The 21,028-nt window shown below is 35.4% G+C and overlaps 1 protein-coding gene across 2 annotated transcripts in view; it reads left to right on the forward strand.

Moving 5' to 3' along the window:
- The window catches only part of DDHD1 (DDHD domain containing 1), a 124,006-nt gene that overhangs the window by 50,386 nt on the left and 52,592 nt on the right, over positions 1-21,028 (forward strand). The window contains exons 2-5 of one of the 2 annotated variants that reach the window (XM_011999713.1): positions 7,072-7,245; positions 7,878-7,898; positions 17,180-17,308; positions 18,661-18,808. In XM_011999713.1, coding sequence (XP_011855103.1) covers positions 7,072-7,245; positions 7,878-7,898; positions 17,180-17,308; positions 18,661-18,808 — 472 coding nt within the window. The remainder of the gene's footprint in view (positions 1-7,071; positions 7,246-7,877; positions 7,899-17,179; positions 17,309-18,660; positions 18,809-21,028) is intronic. The other variant, XM_011999714.1, reaches the window with a different exon arrangement.

The following is a 21,028-nucleotide window of genomic DNA, read 5'->3' on the forward strand; positions in this document are numbered from 1 at the left end:
GTACATATGGCACTTCACTCCACTTGCCTTCTTTTCTACAAAAGAGATCTAGCTGTAAGATGGTGTTATAGTTTATATTTCCCTCAGGAGGCCAGGTTTCTCCCTCTTGAAGAGGATATCATGGCCAGGCGGTACTGCAGAAGAATATAATTCATTTCTTTCTTAGCATCTGATGGTCAAATTGGTCCCAGTTCTCCAGAATACATCTTAGGGGCGTTTTTGCCTTGGGGGGAACGTTTCCCATCTGAAAAAAGAGCATAGAGATGCCAGCACCCCTAGTCATTTTCCGATGAGCATTAGTCCTAGATCATCCTCTATGGTCCTAATGCTTATTCCTTTCCAGGGTGCGTAACCACCCATGGACCTCTGCTTATCGGATTAGTTATGCTCACCAACGTAGTAGCCCTATACCCCTTTTCCTCATTTCTTGACCACAAAGAAAGGGGTCCAGGCTGTTGGATTCTAGTGGTCCTTTACCAGCGTGCCCAACATTGCCTTTGTGCTCAGGGGTGAGTCCTAGAGCTGGGCTGGGTTCTGGAGTATTTCGTAAAACCCAGCCGCCCCATCAAGATGCATTCCCATAAACAACAGTTCTTATGCAAATTCGTTTCAGAGAGAATGTAGGTAACCTTTTGAGTCAGGATTGAGGTATCTTTTTTGATTCTGTAAGTACTTTAAGGCTTGGCTGAGTGCAAACAACTCGCGCCTTTAAGCAGACCAATTATTTGGCAATTTTTCTAACTCTGCTTCCACAAGAGTCTCCCTATCAATTACTGAATACCCATTTTGGTTTTTCCCTCAATCACGTGGGAGGAACCATCTACCATCCTGTCCTGAAGGGAGTTCCTCCTAGGTCTGGTCAGACCTTTGTATGGTAATTAAGATTTAAATCTCCTGTTAGGAAATCTACTGGGTTCAGGGAATTATGAGTGGTTAGTGTTAAATTACCTTTTTTTAAACAGAATAGCCCCATACTTTAAGATTTTTGAGTTAGTAAGCTACCTTTTTGATTTTTTGACTTAGAATAATTCTGAACTAGGAAGCTCACAGTGAGGTTTCCTCTAAGTTACTTTTCTACTTTCTTCTGTTAGCAAAGCAGTTGCCGCTACAGATTGAATGCATCCGCGGGTTACTACGTTAAGGATTTTTGATAGGAAAACTACAGGTTATCAGTGGTCTCAGTGCTTAGAGGCTACGCCCTTGTTTACACTGACAACAAGGTAGTATTGGAGTGTTACAGGGTCACGGAGAAGACCTTCAATTATCAATTATAGTTTTAAATTTACCCTGGCTTTTAAAGGAATAGAGCACACTGGTTTTATTTACTATTTCTTTCTCGTTCTCTCTTTGTCTCCCCATCTCTCTCTCTCTCCTCCGTCTCTCTCTCTCTCTCCTCCGTCTCTCTCTCTCTCTCTCCTCCGTCTCTCTCTCTCTCCTCCGTCTCTCTCTCTCTCTCCCCTCCGTCTCTCTCTCTCTCCTCCGTCTCTCTCTCTCTCCTCCGTCTCTCTCTCTCTCCTCCGTCTCTCTCTCTCCTCCGTCTCTGTCTCCTCCATCTGTCTCTGTCTCCTCCATCTCTCTCTCTCCCCTCCGTGTCTCTCTCTTTCTCCTCCATCTCTCTCTCTCTTCCGTGTCTCTCTCTTTCTCCTCCGTGTCTCTCTCTTTCTCCTCCGTGTCTCTCTCTCTTTCTCCTTCATGTCTCTCTCTCTCTTTCTCCTCTATCCCTCTCTCTCCCCTCCTCTTAGCCATTACAAACTTGGGGCCCTGGCAAGGGTGGTAGGGAACGGGTCCCACATAACTGCCCATGTCGAGAGCTGTATACCTAAATCCGGAGGGACACCAGGGATAAGAATCCCTGGGTTTATAGCCTAGATGCCTAAGGACACAGCGTAGAGCTTCCTTAGATCCCTTTGGAGATACAACTTGCTAGAGGAATTGAAAGTCTGAACCATTAGTACCTAGGAGGCAGGGATCAGAGAAAGTAGATTCAGAGGTAAGGAGAATTTTAGGGCTACACTTTCAAGAAAGTCGTGGTCGGGACCCAGGGTATGGGTCAGAAGGAAAGGTAGGGGTACACGCACGGGTGACTGTTGAATAGAGACTAGCCATGATCTCAACCAGCTAATGCCAGGAGTTCGGGACAACAGCTTTCTGCCTCTAGTCGGCCCTGGGCTTCCCCAGGAAAATTGAAAGCGGAAGCTGATTCTAGGCAGACCAATGCTCCCAACCCAGAAGGGCCGGGGGTTGTTAGAAAGCCTTTCCAAAGATAGCCTCACACCTGAGTCTTAAGTCCGGCAGCCACACTAATCGTTTTTAATGGCCAACAGGTGTCCGGTATTTTCTCCAATTCTAAGGAAGAATAGGACAGAATAGCAAGCGAAAGTGGTCCAATATTACCGTTTTGGAGGTCCCTTCCTGGTCGCCAAATATCGGGGATCCTTGCTCCCAGAGCTCCCAAGATGGTCGTGGGCTGCTTCCAAGATGGTGGCAAGCCTCATGTTCCCTGACCTGGGGTTCTAGGCCTCACAGATTCCAAGGAATGGAATCTTGGGCCATGTGGTGAGTGTTAGAGCTCTATTAGAAGCCATGGGTCACGGAAGAGAACCTTGGAAACCAGTGACTAGTGTTCAGCTCGGTTAGGATGAACCCAGGCACTTAGCTGTACAGGAACAACGGCAAGCCTTTAGCCCAATTGGTAGTGGCAGTGGGCGCCTCGCTGGATCAGGAGCACAGCGGGCACTTTGCCGGATCCGGAGGAATGGAAGTCAGCGGCGGGTCTGCGATGGCAGCAAACAGCAGTGGTGGACAGCAAGCAGAAGCTCAGCTTGAGCCTTAATTAAGGACCAGAAGGGGGGGCAGTTGCAAGGTTTAATAGAGTGAAAACAGAGCTCCCATACAAAGGGAGGGGACCCAAAGAGGGTAGCTGTTGCTGGCTCAAACGCCTGGGTTTATATCCCGATCATTGTCCCTCCCACTGTGCTCTCAGGCAATAGATGATTGGCTCTTTCTTTACCTCCTGTTTTTGCCTAATTAGCTTTTTGGTGAGTTCTCTTTACTACCTGATTGGTCAGGTGTGAGCTAAGTTGCAAGCCCCGTTAAAAGGTGGATGCAGTCACCTTTCCAGCTAGGCTTAGGGATTCTTAGTCGGCCTAGGAAATCCAGGTAGTCCTGTCTCTCAGCATGATCTCAGCTCACTGCAACCTCCGCCTCCTGGGTTCAAGCAATTCTCCTGCGTCAGCCTCCCAAGTAGCTGGGACTATAGGTGTGCACCACCACGCCTGGCTGATTTTTGTATTTTTAGTAAAGATGAGGTTTCACCATGTTGGCCAGTCTGGTCTCAAACTCCTGACCTCAGGTGATCCTCCTGCCTCAGCCTCCCAAAGTACTGGGATCACAGGCATGAGCCACTGTATCCAGCCACAGTTACAAGTTTTAAATTGGATGCTTTTCTGATTGGTGTGATGAAGTCTCCAGCCATCTTGCTCCATCCTGCCCAGGATGGGAGTTTTTCCTTTGTCTAGGATATGCAACTGTTTATGCCACTAGTCCATTAGTCATTTAGTAGCTGTCTTGGTTATCATATCAACTGTGGTGGTTTTGAAGTGCTTGTATTCAAGTAGCCTTTATTTTATTTAATAATGGCTCCAAAGTGCAAGAGTAGTGATGCTAGCATATGGTTGTAATTGTTGGGTTTTATTATTAGTTGTTGTTAATCTCTTATTGTGCCTAATTTATAAAGTAAGCTTTATCATAAATACATGTATATTACAAAAACATTATATATAGAGTTCAGTACTATTTAAGGCTTCAGGCATCCAATGGGGGTCTTGGAATGTATCCCCCACGGACAAGGGGGGACTACTATATATTAATTACAAGATGCCAATAGGAGAATAGATTCAAATAAAAATCTAATAAGAGCCATTGATAAAAGGAAGGAAAACAACCAAGAGAATGTAAAAAGTAGTTTAAATTCAATACAGACAAAAGAAGACCTAACATACTTAAAATTGGAGTCCCTGAAGAAGAAAAGCAAATCACTAGAACAGAACTAATTAAACCCTAACTCAAGAACACTTTTCAGAAATAATAGGAAATTTGAAATTTTACGTATTAAAAGGCCCCATCATGGACAGATTAATACAGAACAGCTGAGTCATAGCCTAGTAAAACTATTAGATTTTAAAGACTTTTTTCCTGGACCTCTTGAGAGGGGAAAAAGGATTATATTATTAAAAGGCTGACATCAGATTCCTTAAGAACAATATTCTTTTTTTTTTTTTTTCCTGTCTCCCTCTGTCACCCAGGCTGGAGTGCAGTGGCATGATCTTGGCTCACTGCAACCTCCACCTCCCCGGTTCAAGTGATTCTCATGCCTCAGCCTCCTGTAGCTGGGATTATAGGCACCCACCACCATGCCCAGCTAATTTTTATATTTTTAGTAGAGATGGGGTTTTGCTATGTTGGCCAGGCTGGTCTCAAACTCCTGGCCTCAAGTGATCCACCTGCTTCAGCCTCTCAAAGTTCTGGGATTACAGGCATGAGTCGCTGCGCCTGGCCTAGAACAATATTCAAAGGAAGGCTACGGTGGAGCACCATTTTTAAAAACTCGAAGAAATAAAGCACAAGCTAGCCAACCTGTCTTTAGAGTATCAGATAAACAGTTTGAACACACAAGAATTTAGGAAATATGTGGTGATAATTTACTATATTTAAATGTAGACCCAAGACTTAAAACAGTGCCAGGGACATAGGTATAATTTTTATATGTTCTGACAAAGTAAAAAGAATAAAACTAAAAATAAATGGGTGAACAGAGAAAGAGAGATAGAATTAAGGTCATTCTCCACAATATGGGTAATAAATGAGAGTCATACAATACCATTTAAATGGATTGACCAGATAATAAAAGGTAAAGTAAGCAAAAAGGAGATTTGGGTTACTCTAAAACACATACATACACACACACACACACGCCACCACCACAGAGAGAGAGAGAGAGAGAGAGAGAGAGAGACAACCACTGGAACAAAAAATTAGAATTTTCCTAACTACCAAAAGAAAGTACAAAAAAAGCAAAAATAGCAGAAATACAACATAAAGAAAAAAAAGAATAAGTGTGAATAATAAACATGGTAACTATATAGAGTTGAGTTCAAATATGTCAATCATATTAGTAAACATAAATGGGCTTAACTCATCTATTAAAATAAAAAGATTTCAAATGGCTTTATAAAGCAAAACCCAATTCTATGCCTTACATAAGGGACGTATAAAACAGTGATTCCAGCCATCAAAAATAAAGGAATATGTAAAGATATTACAGGCAAATGGAAAAAATAAGAAATCAGGAGTTAACATTTTGATAAAGTAGAATCCAGGCAAAAACTATTCAGTATAACAGTATGTTTATAGTGGTTAAAACCATAATTCACAATGAAGTTATAATATTTTTTGGTATCTAGGTACCAAATGACACAGCAAACACCTAAATATACCAGAATCACTGTAGCAGAATATAGGAGAATGCAAGTCGCAATAGAAACACATAATAGAAAATTTTAAATACATCGCAGTACAAAACTGGTATGACGAGATGTTTCAAGATCATCTAGTGTATTTCTTTTCTCAAACCTGAAGTTTAGCCATTTTTTTTTCAAGGACTCTTGGTTTCTTTTAATGGGAAATGATATTTACAGTTCACAATCTTTGTATTAGGAGTGTTCACTTATACTGGGTTTGTCTTCAATTCTAGGCCTTTACTAGGACCTTTTTTTCAAAGAGAAAATACATCATTAGTCCATACTGAAATTTTTTGTTAAAATTTATGATTACAAGCTTTTTTATTTGATTTTTATACTTGTATCTCTTTTGTTTTATGCTTAAAATCTAGGTTCCTAATGATATTAATAAAATTAATACATTCATCTTAACCTACAGTTTCAAATTAGTAATACAAATAGTATTACTGACAATATGGTTATTGCAAAAGGTTTAAGATGTTTGCTGTTCTTTTTCTCCATATTTTATTTCCAAAGATGTATGTACAAATGACAGAGTTTTAAATTCACTTGAAATAATTTCTCTTTGTGTGATTAAACTACCAGCATTCTACATGATTAGATTCATTTGTTTCATTTTGCTTTTTACTTTTAGGGTTTTGTTATTTTTATTTTATTTTTGCTATATTAAAAAAAATCGTGTTAAAGAATTCAAGATAGCTTAGCTGACAGCTGTGGTTTATTTTAAATAACAACTAGAAGTCTTAGGTTTCTAGGGACAGTGTTTAATCAAAAGTTAGCCAAGAAAAATTTTTTTTTCCCTAAAGTAGATTAAATATGTGCTAATATAATAGTTTCATTTATCTTGTATACTTACTAGAAGCCTCTAGTCTCCAAGGCAGCTCTAAAAAGTGCCACACACTACTACCACACACACTATTTCTAAACACTATTCTGGATTTTATATTAATATTTTCTAAGACATTGGAACTATCATCAGAGCCTTGCATGAAACTCGTTTTAACGCCTTAGGCTGCTAATTTTGGTTACTCAGAGTCTCAATTATATACATAGCTGCTCATCTATTTTTCTAGTGCTAAAGTGATTTTTAGGTGTAATATTTAATATAAGTAAAAGTATATGCTATAGAATATGATACACTCTGGCTCAAAATCTGGATTTTAAAACTTTAAATGGGCCAAGCGCAGCGGCTCATACCTGTAATCCTAGCACTTTGGGAGGCCAAGGTGGGCGCATCTCTTGAGCCCAGGAGTTTGAGACTAGCCTGGGCAACATAGCAAAACCACATGTCTACCAGAATAATATAAAAATTAGCCTGGAAGATCAAGGCTGCAGTGAGCTGTGGTCACACCACTGCACTCTATCCTGGGCAGCATAGAGCAAGATAAATATCTCAAAATAAATAAATACAAATAAAACTTTATATGATTGTATTGCGTCATGAAAATCTGTTTTTGTGACAGCAGTAGCAAAATATAAGATTGTAGATACTATGTCTCTTTTGGGGAAATTGAATCTTAAAATGTATAATTCTGTGATTTTTCTTTTTCAGAGGCTGATAAAATACCAGTAATGCGTGGACAGTGGTTTATTGATGGCACTTGGCAGCCTCTAGAAGAGGAAGAAAGTAATTTAATTGAGCAAGAACATCTCAATTGTTTTAGAGGCCAGCAGATGCAGGAAAATTTTGATATTGAAGTGTCAAAATCCATAGATGGCAAAGATGGTAAGATCGGTTGATACATTTAATATATTCTACAAACCAAGTAAGCTGTTGATAAAGTTTAGAGTAGTTTGTGAATTTGACATAATAATTCAGGAAGTTTAGAATTAGAAAATTTGATTTTTTTAAACATTTGATTATTCTAGAATTTAAAAATTAACTGCTATAAATATCTGAACTATCTCAATTTTTATTTTAATATGTATGGTCAATGTCATGATATTAACATAGTTTACTATAAATGTACAAATTGTTACAATGTACTCCCTATTTAATCTTTTTTAGTAATTTTTTAGTTAACAAAGGAAATTGAACTTAACCAAAAAATTCCTTGTCATTATATCAAAGGACAAGTTTCATTAATATTTCAGTGTTCTTTTCCTGAAGTTCAAAAAAAAATCTTTCATTATCTTTGTGTATCTCTCAGCTATCCCCTATTGAAAACCGTATCAAGTTTTAATTTGGAACAATCTACTCCTTACATTTCTTTATTCAGCACTTGCATATTTTTGTAACAGTTAAAAATACTATATAATAGCCAAGATTGCCACGTTTTCATTATGTGTCTAAATCTTGAGTAAACTTCAAAATATGTGGTAAAGTTAAAAATACTTCTATTGTTCCATTTACTGCAGGCAGTGGGATCAGCTATTCTGGTGAGTATAACTGTACAGGTAGATTAGAATTTGTAGTTTTCTCTGAAGTTTTTCTTCTAGAAGCGTTTCTTCATCCATGCTAGCCTTTATTTGGGAGGTTTCTTGACAAGCTCTGCTGAATCCAGTGAATTAAAATATGAATTTATTTTTTTCCTGTCCCCTCCTAAAACATCTCTAAGGCAGAAAAACTTAATATTGATCAGGTAATTTACAGAATGAAGCTTGAAAAAGACGAATTATGTGGTTGGAAGTAATTGTTTATATAACATAATTAATGTCAACAGTAAGCTTTAAGTTGGCAGGGGATTTTTTTTTTCTTATTGTTAGTAACATTCCATGTTTTTTCTCTCTTCCACTCTTTGCTGTCTCTTACCTCTCTGAACATATGTATATATTTGTCACAAGAATCTGTATAGTTTAGCTTATATGAAAGTAAAATATCATTTACATCTAGTTGGTTAAAAGTCTACATGACTGAGGAAAACTTGTGACTTCTGAATAAATTGGCAATTAAAGCTAACAAATTTATATAATAATAGTTGTCTGTTATGTGCCAGATACCGTACTCTGGAAATTCTAAATATATTATTTTCCTAATCTATAGAATCAAATATGTCATCATTTCACTGTAAAATGTAAAGGTTCTTACATATCAATAAATAAGGAGCAGCCCAGTATAGGAGCTGTTTCTACAGATTGCCATGTAATACTTTGATCTCCTCATAGCAAAAATAGAAAGTTTTGTATGTTTGTGATCTTATGGTAGTGACTGAAATATTTTATAACTTCTCATCACTATTGATCAGAATAATTTCAAAAGTCTGCTTCATAGTATTTGAACGGCAAACCTTTTATCATAAAATAATGTTACTGCCATTGGAGAAGTCTGACTTCCAGATTTTTTTTTCTGTCTATTAGTTCTCCTAAGTCTTCTGCCACAAAAATGTCAATTTCACCATCACAAACCCAGTTTTGTCACCTGAATTTCTTATTATTAATGCATGAAAAAAATCCAGGAGCTTGGAGGAAAAAGAGGATGGGTATGAAAAATACAAGTAGATGGTTCCCCTTTCTCATTCTGTGTTCAGAACTTTTTTTTTTTCCATTTGCTAAGTCATCCTGTGGAGATTAATCATCAGCTCTGTTTCATCTCTAGATTCTACCTGTTTCTAATCTTGTTTTTTACTACAATAAAAATTCAAATTTAATATGTCCTTTTTACTTCTGCTTCCTGCCTAAATGTTAAATGTAGCAAGATACTTCAGTTTTTCTGAAAGTGTTTGAATTTAAATAAGACTGGTGTAAGAAGATGGTTTATTTGTGTGAGTACATTTTTAGAATGTCTTTGCATATGTGTATGTGTGAGTGTATATGTCAGTTCTAGGGTAGCAATCTCTCGGATATTGTAATTTTTTGTTATCTTTATGGATATACATGGAGTACTAGAATTTTAATTAGTAATGGAAAATTATTAAATTAGTAGAACATTTTTGCATTGTAATCTTTCCAAAATGATTCTTTGAGGTTCATTAGAAGAAAAAAATTTTTATAGTGTACTGTAGCATATAAGATTCAGCATGTTCTGTTATTAGCAAAGATACAACTGAACATATCTTTGAACATATCTTTGTCATAATTTTTAGTCACTTTATTTTTATTCAGTATTAAACATATTTATATCTTGTGACATTTGACTTTGAAAATTATGGGAAATTGCGTAGTACATTTGAAATTAATAACAAGTCTTAAGGAAAGAACATTTGCTATCCAAAAACCCACCATTGTTGGGAAAATAATTCAAACTTATAACTACAAAGACTAAAAAATATTATAATCTTTTGAATGTACTGTTACCTCTAAGCTTCTGAAATTTTATACTTCATTAGTGTGAGGGAGGAAAATACCCTTTCCACCTAAATTTTCTCATGTGTAAAGCCTTGACTATTCATATTGTCAGATTTTGAATGATCCCATGTGTAGTAATGTGGTAGGCACTTTTGTGAGAGAAATTGACAAGGTTTCTACCCTCAAGGAGTTTTAAGCCTATTAGAGTAAACAAAGTCAACAGATGAAAACAGTTACAAAAGAGTAACTACAAGAAGTCATAGTATTAGACAGTCAATATTACATATTCTGAAAAGATACTTGGAATAAAGTGAGTAGATAATCACAATGCAGTGGAATTATTCACATAAGGCTTTCTGGAAATACCTCACTTAATAATTTAAAACATTTAAAAATACTATATTCAGGGATATTTATTAAATGCTCTAGGGAATATCAAAGAAACTAATAGTTCTTGCTGACAGGGACATTAAAATAAATAATAATTCCTGTTTCTTCCGACCTTGGCTGTTTGGTTAGGGTTGTTCTTGCCACAAACAGATTAGATGTACAGTCGTCCCTTGGTATTTGTAGGGGATTGGTTTTAGGCGCACCGCCCCCCCCCCCCGCCCCCACCACCAGATAACAAAATCTGAGGACATCCAAGTCCCTTTAATAAAATGGAGTGGTATTTGCATATGACCTTGAGCATCCTCTTGTATATTTTATTTTTATTTTATTTTATTTTTTGGAGACAGGGTCTTGCTCTGTCACTGAAGTGCAGTGGCATAATCACAGCTCACTGCAGCTTCTAACTCCCGGGCTCCAGGAGACTCCCACCTGAGCCTCCCAAGAAGATGCACACTACCACACCAGGCTAATTTTTTTTTTTTTTTTAATTTTTTGTAGAGACAAGGTCTCACTATGTTGCCCAGGCTGGTCTTGAACTCCTGGGCTCAAGTATTCCTCCTGCCTCAGGCCCCCAAAGTGCCAGGATTACAGATGTGAGTCACTGTGCCCAGTCCTCTCTTGTGTATTTCAAATAATCTCTAGATTATTTATGACACCTAATACTGTGTGATGCCATGTAAATAGTTGTATACTGTATTGGTTTTTGATTGATAATATTTTTTATTTTTTTTATTTTTGTCCCCAAATATTTTTGGTCTGTGGTTGGTTGAATCTGCAGATCAGGGATGCCAACTGTATTTAATATTTTCCTCTTTATTAACTTCCCTTACTAATCTCAAAATGAGCATTGAATTAACAAGACATGAAAATTTGGCACACTGTGTAGTTCTTTGTAGCATACAAATAAAGATACCCCACAAAAAGATAATAACTTTGTGATTTCGATACTTTAATCCAAACTTAGTTCTCTGTAAGAGTTAAAATGAAAATTGATTTTCTTCTTACCCTACCTCCTGGGCTAGAAAATGTTTATCTAGTAGTTTAACAAATGAAAGCCTATTGTTTCACTTGGGATGAAACATAAAAATAGAAATCAAGACTTCAACAAGTAATTTGGTAAACATTAATACTTAAATCTGCTAGATTAGTGTTTCACTCATTTTACATCTTACCTATCCAAACTTGCATAGTAATCAGTAAAAAATAGGTTGAACTGCCAGGAGGCGGAGCTGGCAGTGAGTCAAGATAGCGCCACTGCTCTCCAGCCTGGGCAATAGAGCGAGACTCCATCTCAAAAAAATAAAAAGGGTTGAACTGAATGGGTAAGTGCAGCACATCACTCTGCCCAAAAAATGAGTAAACTCAATTCAGTCGTGAGAAAACTCGTACTGAGGATGGTTTTACAAAATAACTGACTGACCAGCATTCTTCAAAAATGTCAAGGTCATGAAAGACAAGTAAATACTGAGGAATTTGTCACAGAATAGAGTAGACTAAGGAGACATGACAACACAACACAATGTGGTACCCTGGATTGGATCGTAGAACAGAAAAAAATACTAGTAGAAAAACTAGAGAAACCTGAATAAAGTCTGTGTATTAGTTAATAGTATTGTACCAGTGTTAATTTCTTAGTTTTGTTAATTATACTATAGTTATGCAAAATGCTAACATTAGGGGAAGCTGGATGAAGGATATGTCATAGCTCCCTGTACTATTTTTGCTATTTTCTGTTAAGTCTAAAATTACTCTAAATTACAAAGTTTAAGTCTAGTAGAAGGATTAAAATGAAATACTAAAAAATATTCAATTAACCCAAAATAAACCAAGAAAAGAAGAACAGAGATACAAAAAACAGGTGGGACAAAGAGAAAAATAAGTGGAAAAATGACAGACCTATTCACCCATATCAGTAACAACAAATATAAATGTATTTGTATATATAAGATAGTTAATACTCCAATTAAAAGGCAAAGTGACAGATTGTTTGAGAATGCAAGACCTGACTATAAAAATCACAGATAGATTGAAAGTAAAAGATTGGAATTTTTACAGTTCCAGGTAATTTCAGGTGCCATAGCAGCACAGGTGTTGGTGTCTCTGTAAAGATTTATGACATTTAACAAGCTGATGGATGAAGTATGTATTCCTATCACTGTAGCTGAATAAATATACCCCATACTGTGAAGATAGCATTTCAAAGCTCAATTAAAAAGATGGATGGGTGCTCACCTTCTAACTAGCTTTCCTTTTCTCCTCTCTTTGGTGACTAAGAGGATTCCCACCTTCTCACTTTTAGTTATTATTTAATTTTTATAAATTTATCTAGCTTTATTTCTCTGAGATCCAAGAAATATTGCCAGGAATTTTCTCATTATAGTTGGCAGGTTTGACATGTGTAAGACTGCTTCCCTGGGGTTGGAATTTTTCAGGTTGCCAGCTTTGCTAAAGGGAAAAGTTAGTTTTTCTGTTGTAGGAATTAGTATGTCAGCAGCAGCAGTAACGCTCTTTTGCAATACTCTAGTGCTTTCAGAATGATATAATGCAGAAAGTTTCCTTAAGATATAGTAAGGAAATTTATTGGAAATATTTTTGGTATTTTAAATCTTTTTCATTGCTATGTAAGACTTTAACATATTAAAATTTTAAATGTTAGCATTAATCAGCATTTGCAGCTGTGTTTTGAGTTTATGCATCTTTTGCTAATGCTACGTAAGAATTTCTAACTAAAAGTTTATTTTTAAAAAAGAAAATTAAATAGTGCTTTCTGGCATTTGAATTTTCTTTAACAGTGATCTTTGTTTGGATCGATAGTAAACTTTTTTTCCTCTACTGTACTTATCATAGTACCCCTAATTCTGTGCTTTGGGTTGAAAAAATTAAGCTCTGTATGCTACAGGATGTGTAATAAATAAAGCAAATGACTTTCAAGTGAAAATAAGAATTACATTTGAAAAGAAAGAACCATGTCTATTTAATTTTGTGAAAAAGTTTTAAATATGTTTCTCTGGAGGATGAAAAAAAGTTTTTCTTTGTTTCTCCATGTATAGGGGTGTTTGTCTTTTTTTAATCCTTAAATTATACTGTTGTTTTAGAGAAGAAAGCCGTCATTTGTGTATCTTGGCTAGCTTTCTGAAAGCGCTTACATAATTTTAAAACGTGGTCAAATGGTCCATATATTTCCCATTTCGTTCTCTTTTAATAATATGGAATTAGTTCACGTTAGTTTTACTACCAGATCTGCAAAATCTAGTTTTTGTTTCAAGCAGTAAAGTATCAAGTTTATGTCAGTTTGGTTTACTTTGATATATTAGCATCTTTTTCCTAATGAATTTTTTGTTTAAAACTGTTTCCTGGTCTAAGTGGTACATCTGCTCCTCAGTAACTGACCAGAAGGCACATGAAAGAAGAAACATTTTCAGTGAAGAAAAGTGCATCAGTTGTCATTTTCTACCTCTCCATGACAAGGAAATGTTTTTATAATCCTGGCGTAGCAATCCAGCTTTTAGTTCTAGTTTATAGTTTTTGTAGCCATCTTATTACATATAGATATAGTTATTAAGTGTCTTGTAAGCATTTCTCAATTACTTTTATTACACAAATCTTTGCATATACTATATCTGCATATTCAACAGATTTACTACATTTCCAGTATTATAAAACAGGAATTAAGTATTTTTGTATTTGAGCAGTATTTAACCTTCAAATGTCACATTAATATAGAAGGGAGTGAGGATGAAAATCAAATGTATTTGAACATAAATTTGAGCTAATCATAAAGATTCTGTAATTTATTAACTGGTGAGAAACTAATTTGTAAGGTTCAAGTTCAAGTGAACTTTTAAATAATTGCTTGCTTAAAATATAAACAAATTTATATAACTACCAAAATTTGACAGGGAAAATGTTGACTTTAAGGTTATCTACTGATTTGCCAAATATCAAGTCTGTGCCTCGCTTTACTCTACGTTGTCTGTTTAGTGCTTACAAGTTGTCACAGCATACATTTTTACTAATGACTTTTTTCATTATTTTATTACAGTCTTTTCAAAGGCAAAGTTAAAAAGCAGAGCTTCCAGTTTGATTTTTGTTTTTTAGTAAAAGTTTTGTTTTTTAAAGTCTTTTAATAACTTGAATGGAGATGAGAAAAGAATTTTTTTTTCCCCCTAAGGGAAGGTTCCATTATACTTCAGTAGTGGAAAGCATCTAGTAGAATGTATGTTGTGGTATCTTCTCAGGAAGGCTGCATTAGATATGTAAAATGTTATTTATTGCATTCTCAATTTGTACATCAGCTGTTGGCTATGTCAGTCACAAATTTGGTGAGAGTAAATAACCTTAGTATTGTAAAGATGGAGTTTATAAATCTCTTAGCATTTGAAAATGTTATGTTCTTTTTAAAAAATTCTTTCTATGCAAAGACATTAAACATGATAATCACAGTTGTTTTTAATAAATTTAGATATCATTTGCCTTTTTTCTTTCAGTAAAGGTACAGCAGCTATTTGATAAACATTATACTAATGTTTTGCTTTACCGATTCTTAGAAATTATATAAATAAAGCATTTAGAATAATGTTTTTCAAATACATCTTGTTTTTTAAAGTTAATACTAGAACAAAAAGGCAAAATGGCAAATCTCATTTAAAATTTACTTTGAAGCTCAGTGTTTTTGCTTTCTTAGTTGTCTACCACCTCCCTCCCTTCTCCCTCCCTTCTCTGTTCAAATGGAGAAGATATAAGGAGAGTACAGATGCGGCAGGTCTTAAACGAAAGCGTTCCCAAGGTACAGTAATTGTAGTTTTATTTCTCCATGTAGTTATATTCCTGGCTTATAGCATTCAGTTGCATTTAAAGCAAAGAAAGTATTAGTTTTTTAAAAATGTGTCCATTATACTATTTTGTTTATTGCTACTTTATTATGTGTATAAATATTGGTAAACAGTGTATGTAGTCCAGTAACAGGATGTTCAGATGTTACCCAACATTAAAATGGTTTACTTTAAGATATGTGGATGATTTAAGGAGGAAAAGCATTTTTCTGGCTTAACATTAATCTCTAAATATCTTGGTCTTATAGTTTAATGTTTTAAGCATCTGTTGCTCACAACTATTTTAACAAAAATGTGGTTTAGAAACATACAAAAGCTTGAAGTCATGGCATGGATCAGATATGTAATTAGAAAAGTGATTGTTAAACCCTCGCAAAAGATTTTTTTTAGTTTATGAAAAGTTGTTTTATTTAAAAAGCTGACCTTATTATTTTCTTTGGAGCTGAAGATATAATTTATGTTCATTATGTTAATTGAATCTTGATCTGGTGTACAGTGTTAGTAATGTGCCGTGGCAGGTAAGTAAAATATAAATTGGTTTTTCATAGATTTTTGAAATTGCATATTTAATATAACTAAGAAGTACTGTTCCTTATAATGTCCTTGTATCCTAGTAGGCAATAGGTTTTCATAAAAATGTCTTATGATCATAGATCTTGACCAGAGCTATATTTTTTTATATTTAGCTTGAGGTTATTTTCAGCCCATCTTTAAATCAGAAGAGTTAGACTCTGCCTGTAGCTAACTCTGTGGCAGGTCAGCATATGTCTTTGTACCTCTGTATTTTTGTAAGTAAAATGGGAGATAATATTTTGCCTTGAAAGAATTTTAAGAAAATAAATCAAGCATAAAATTCTTTAAGAAAGAATAAAATTCTTTTAAGAATTTTAAGAAAATAAATCTGAAGATGGGTATGTTAATTTTTTCCACCTATATACCAGAGCTATAAAGGAAAAGCTTGAGGCCCTCAAAACATAAGAATTATCAAATTATGAATTGATGGATATGTTTTATCAATTTTTTTACTACTTCCACAAACATTGCTGTATTTGTGGTATATGTGCCAGACACTGTGATAGGATATTCTTTTTGGTGCTAGGGATATAAGAAATGATCAAGACACAGTCCCTGGCTCCTGGGACTTATGAATTCCTAAAGAATATAGGTTTGGAGTTTCCTTAAGGCCTCATTTTCGCCAGGCATATCCCCAGTTACAGAAATGCAGCAACCATACTGGTTTTTTTGTTTGTTTGTTTGTTTTTTTTTTTGAGACAAGATCTCTCTCTCTGTGTTGCCTAGGCTAGAGTGCAGTGGCATGATCATAGCTCATTGCAGGCTTGACCTCCTGGGCTCAAATGATCCTCCTGCCTCAGCCTTCCAAGTAGCTGGAACCACAGGCATATACCACCATGCTCAGCTGATTTTTTTAGCTTTTATGTGGAGATGAGGCCTCACTGTTGTTGCCCAGGCTGCTGTCAAACTCCTGGGCTCAAGTGATCCTCCTGCCTCAGCCTCCTAGAGTGCTGGATTATATGTGTGAGTCAATGCACCCAGCCAACCATATTGATTTGAACATCGTGGCAGAAAAACATTTCCTTAATTCTGTATACTAAAATATCTTTCAGTTTTGGATTTGTGCTATGATGAGCAATATCCGGTAATTATTGGCTTCATCATCCATTCCAAAAATACCTCATTTTCTAATAGATTATTCTTTTCCCAGTTTAAAGGTAAATTTTTTTCCCCTGAGTCTTATTTTGTCTAGCACTTAGTGAAATTTTTACAAATCATTTGATATTTTTAGTAAAATCAGTAGAAGAAACTGAAGTAAAGTGGCTGTGTCAAAGCTATTGAGAGCTTGAGGTATATATGCCTTAGACCCAATGAAGAGTCAGCCACATCGCCTGGAAAAGCAGTTGTTTAATTATCAAAACACATAGAAACTGTATATTAGAGGTTAAAATTATGATGGTTAAGTCACTCAGTGCTTTAAAAGGTTGCCATTCCCTATAGCAGGATTAATCATTTATAAAATAAAGTCCCTGTCCATTACTTGCTTCACATAACTTTTATGTGAAATAGTGTTTTATTGAATTAAGTTTCATATCTGAGTTTGTTAGATAACATTGATTTAAAAATCTGAGTGTTATAATTTTTCAAACAAATAAAGTTTGTGTTGGAGACTTTCAAATTAGCTTTTCCTTTTTACAATAGCTGTTCATAGTTTCAAGCTGAGTCGAAACCATGTGGACTGGCACAGTGTGGATGAAGTATATCTTTATAGTGATGCAACAACATCTAAAATTGCAAGAACAGTTACCCAAAAACTGGGATTTTCTAAAGGTAATCATTAAATATTACTATAGCTTATCAAAATTTTGGAAATCTGACTTTTTCTCTTATATTCAAAATAGACAATTCATGTTCTGTTTTTAGTATGTTTTAAATGTATTAAATTTAGTGACAGATTCCTTTTTAAATGAAACTTTTTAAGTTGAGGTGACATGTGTTCGTCAAGGAATAATTATATATTTAGAATGATTTGACAAGATTAATAAATATCTTTTATACTTCTGAAAGCACAAAAGCTGTTAAACCTAAATTGTGGCAGTTGGAATATAGTGTCAAGGAAGATGAGGACTGAAAATTTTCCATCATATTTAGTGACCTGGAGGTCATTGGTGACTTAGATGGATTGATGGGGCAGAAACCAGATCGGCATGAGTTGAAGCATAAGTAGAAGATGAAGCAATGGAAGCAATGAGAATAGACAACTCTTTTTTCTTCTTTTTTTTAAGATGGGGTCTCACTCTGTCCCCTAGGGGGACAGAGCAGTCCTCCGAACTCAAGCCTCCTCAAGGGCTCAAGCAATCCTCTGAACTCAGCCTCCTCAGTAGCTAGGATTACAGGGATGCACCACCATGCCCAACTAATTTTTTTAATTTTTTGTAGAAACAGAGTCTCCTTAGGTTGTCCAGGCTGGTTTCAGATTTTTGGCTGCAAGCCATCCTCTTGCCTTGGTCTTCCAAAGCTCTGGGATTACAGACTTGAAATACAGTGCCTGGCCTGACAACTCTTTAGACACGTTTGACTACATGAAAGAAAAGAGAGAATGATACCTGGGGAAGATGGGAGAGCATTATCAAAAAATAAATGTAAAAAGAATTTTAAAGTTTGATACAATTTTTATACCATATTTTACATTTTTAATTTCAATAATGTGCTTTGAATATCTTTTTATGTTTATTACTCAGTTGTATTTATTTTCTGAATTACCTTGTGTAACTAGCTTAATTTGCTATTTGAATGGTTGTCTTTACTTTTTAATTAGTAAGCTCTCTTTGTATACTTAAGTAATTATGTGTTATATTTTGCATATTTTTTCCAGTTTGCCATTTCTTTTTTCCTGATATTTTCTTATTATAATATAGAAGCTTTAAATTTTTATATATTCAACTTGTCCTTCTTTCCTTCCATTTCTTTCTCTTTATGGTTTCTGGCTTTGGTTTTGTGTCCAGTTCACTTTTTATCACAGCTGATCAATATATACCTTCTTACAGTTTTTATTTCCTCCCCCACAGCCAGTGAAATTTTTTCATAATATTCCTTTTACTTCTTTTTTTTCTTAAAACATATTGTGGAAAATGCTATTTCTCAGATTAAATAGTAAATTTAGAATTAAAATTTTTCTACAGCATCAAGTAGTGGGACCAGACTTCATAGAGGTTATGTAGAAGAAGCCACATTAGAAGACAAGCCATCACAGACTACCCATATTGTATTTGTTGTGCATGGCATTGGGCAGAAAATGGACCAAGGAAGAATTATAAAAAATACAGCCATGTAAGTTCTTTGATGAATACATTCTATGTCTAGTCTAGAATCCAAACTTTCATCCAGAGTGTAAGAGATATTAACAGTATACTAATTCCACTGCATGTTCCTCCAGTGCCAACTATTCGAATACCTCTTAAGTCATAGATCAAGTATCTGGACCAAATTTTGAGAGGGATTATGTCTACTGGATGATGATGATGTTTGATTTTTTTCTCCCCACAGTATGGAGAAGAAGAGGGATAAGGAAGCCTTTTTAAATCTAATATATTAAGTTAATTTATAGTCTAAGGTTGAAAGCAAGAAAAATATCTAGTTTTAGGTTATATCTTACTCTCTGAACTTCAGAAACTAAGAATACTGCAAAGTTGCACAACTCTAAAAGGCTAAGAAATAGCCAATTAGCAGCTTAACCTATCCGATTAATTGCTACCCAAGGAAACTGAACTCTGAATTTTATGTGGAAAACAGTGGATTATTTACCAACACACCAACACACCAGACAGGTTATTTACCTCATTAGTTTATTTATATTCAGTTTTATCCTAAAACTTTTTAAGATGTTTTTGGGGTATATATGATATTTGCGTGTTTCAAAAACATTAATGACTTTGTTAAAAGGGCATGTTAGGGTTAAGGGTTCCACCGCAAAGTTGGCTGTGAGCTAGCAGCCAGTGTAAAGAAAAATATAATCGGTTATAGATGATGCCAGGAGAACAAGTCTGTTGTTGACAAGTCCAGTTTATTTGATTCTGAGGCTTATAAAGGTTCATTTGAGTCCTTATAAAGTAAATGGTGTTATGATACTAGGAAGTATGTCCTCAGCAACACCTGTATAATAATAATGCAATGCTGAGTTTTATTTCACTTTTTATTGTAACATCTCTTAATGTCAGCTAATGGATTAAAGTAAAAATACAATTCAACTTCTTTTTATTATTATTATACTTTAAGTTCTAGGGTACATGTGCACAATGTGCAGGTTACATATGTATACATGTGCCATGTTGGTTTGCTGCACCCATTAACTCGTCATTTACATTAGGTATATCTCCTAAGGCTATGCCCCCCACATCCCCTCACCCCAGTGGGGCCCAGTGTGTGATGTTCCCTACCTTGTGTCCAAGTGTTCTCATTGTTCAGTTCCCACCTATGAGTGAGAACATGCAGTGTTTGGTTTTCTATCCTTGTGATAGTTTGCTCAGAATAATGGTTTCCAGCTACATCCATGTCCCTACAAAGGACATGAACTCATCCTTTTTTATGGCTGCATTGTATTCCATGGTGTATATGTGCCACATTTTCTTAATCCAGTCTATCATTGATGGACATTTGGGTTGGTTCCAAGTCTTTGTTGTTGTGTAGAGTGCCGCAATAAACATACATGTGCATGTGTCTTTATATTCACATGATTTATAATCCTTTGGGTTTATACCCAGTAATGAGATTGCTGGGTCAAATGGTATTTCTAGTTTTAGATCCTTTAGGAATCACCCCACTGTCTTCCACAATGGCTGAACTAGTTTACACTCCCAACAGTGTAAAAGCATTCATATTTCTCCACATCCTCTCCACCTGTTGTTTCCTGATTTTTAATGATCGCCATTCTAACTGGTGTGAGATGGTATCTCATTGTGGTTCTGATTTCCATTTCTCTGATGACCAGTGATGATGAGCATCTTTTCATGTGTCTGTTGGCTGCATAAATGTCTTTTGAAAAGTGTCTGTTCATATCATTTGCCTACTTTTTGATGGGGTTGTTTGATTTTTTTTCTTGTAAATTTGTTTAAGTTTCTGGATATTAGCCCTTTGTCAGATGGGTAGATAGCAAAAATTTTCTCCCATTCTGTAGGTTCCCTGTTCACTCTGATGGTAGTTTCTCTTGCTGTGCAGAAGCTCTTTAGTTTAATTAGATCCCATGTGTCGATTTTGGCTTTTGTTGCCATTGCTTTTGGTGTTTTAGTCATGAAGTCCTTGCCCATGCTTATGTCCTGAATGGTATTGCCTAGGTTTTTTTCTTGGGTTTAATGGTTTTAGGTCTAACATTGAAGTCTTTTATCCATCTTGAATGAATTTTTGTGTAAGGCGTAAGGAAGGGATCCAGTTTCAGCTTTCTACATATAGCTAGCCAGTTTTCCCAGCACCATTTATTAAATGGGGAATCCTTTCCACATTTCTTGTTTTTGTCAGGTTTCTCAAAGATCAGATGGTTGTGGATGTGTGGTATTA

The sequence above is a fragment of the Mandrillus leucophaeus genome, unplaced genomic scaffold (assembly GCF_000951045.1).
Source record: "Mandrillus leucophaeus isolate KB7577 unplaced genomic scaffold, Mleu.le_1.0 Scaffold60, whole genome shotgun sequence".
Classification (NCBI taxonomy): domain Eukaryota; kingdom Metazoa; phylum Chordata; class Mammalia; order Primates; family Cercopithecidae; genus Mandrillus; species Mandrillus leucophaeus.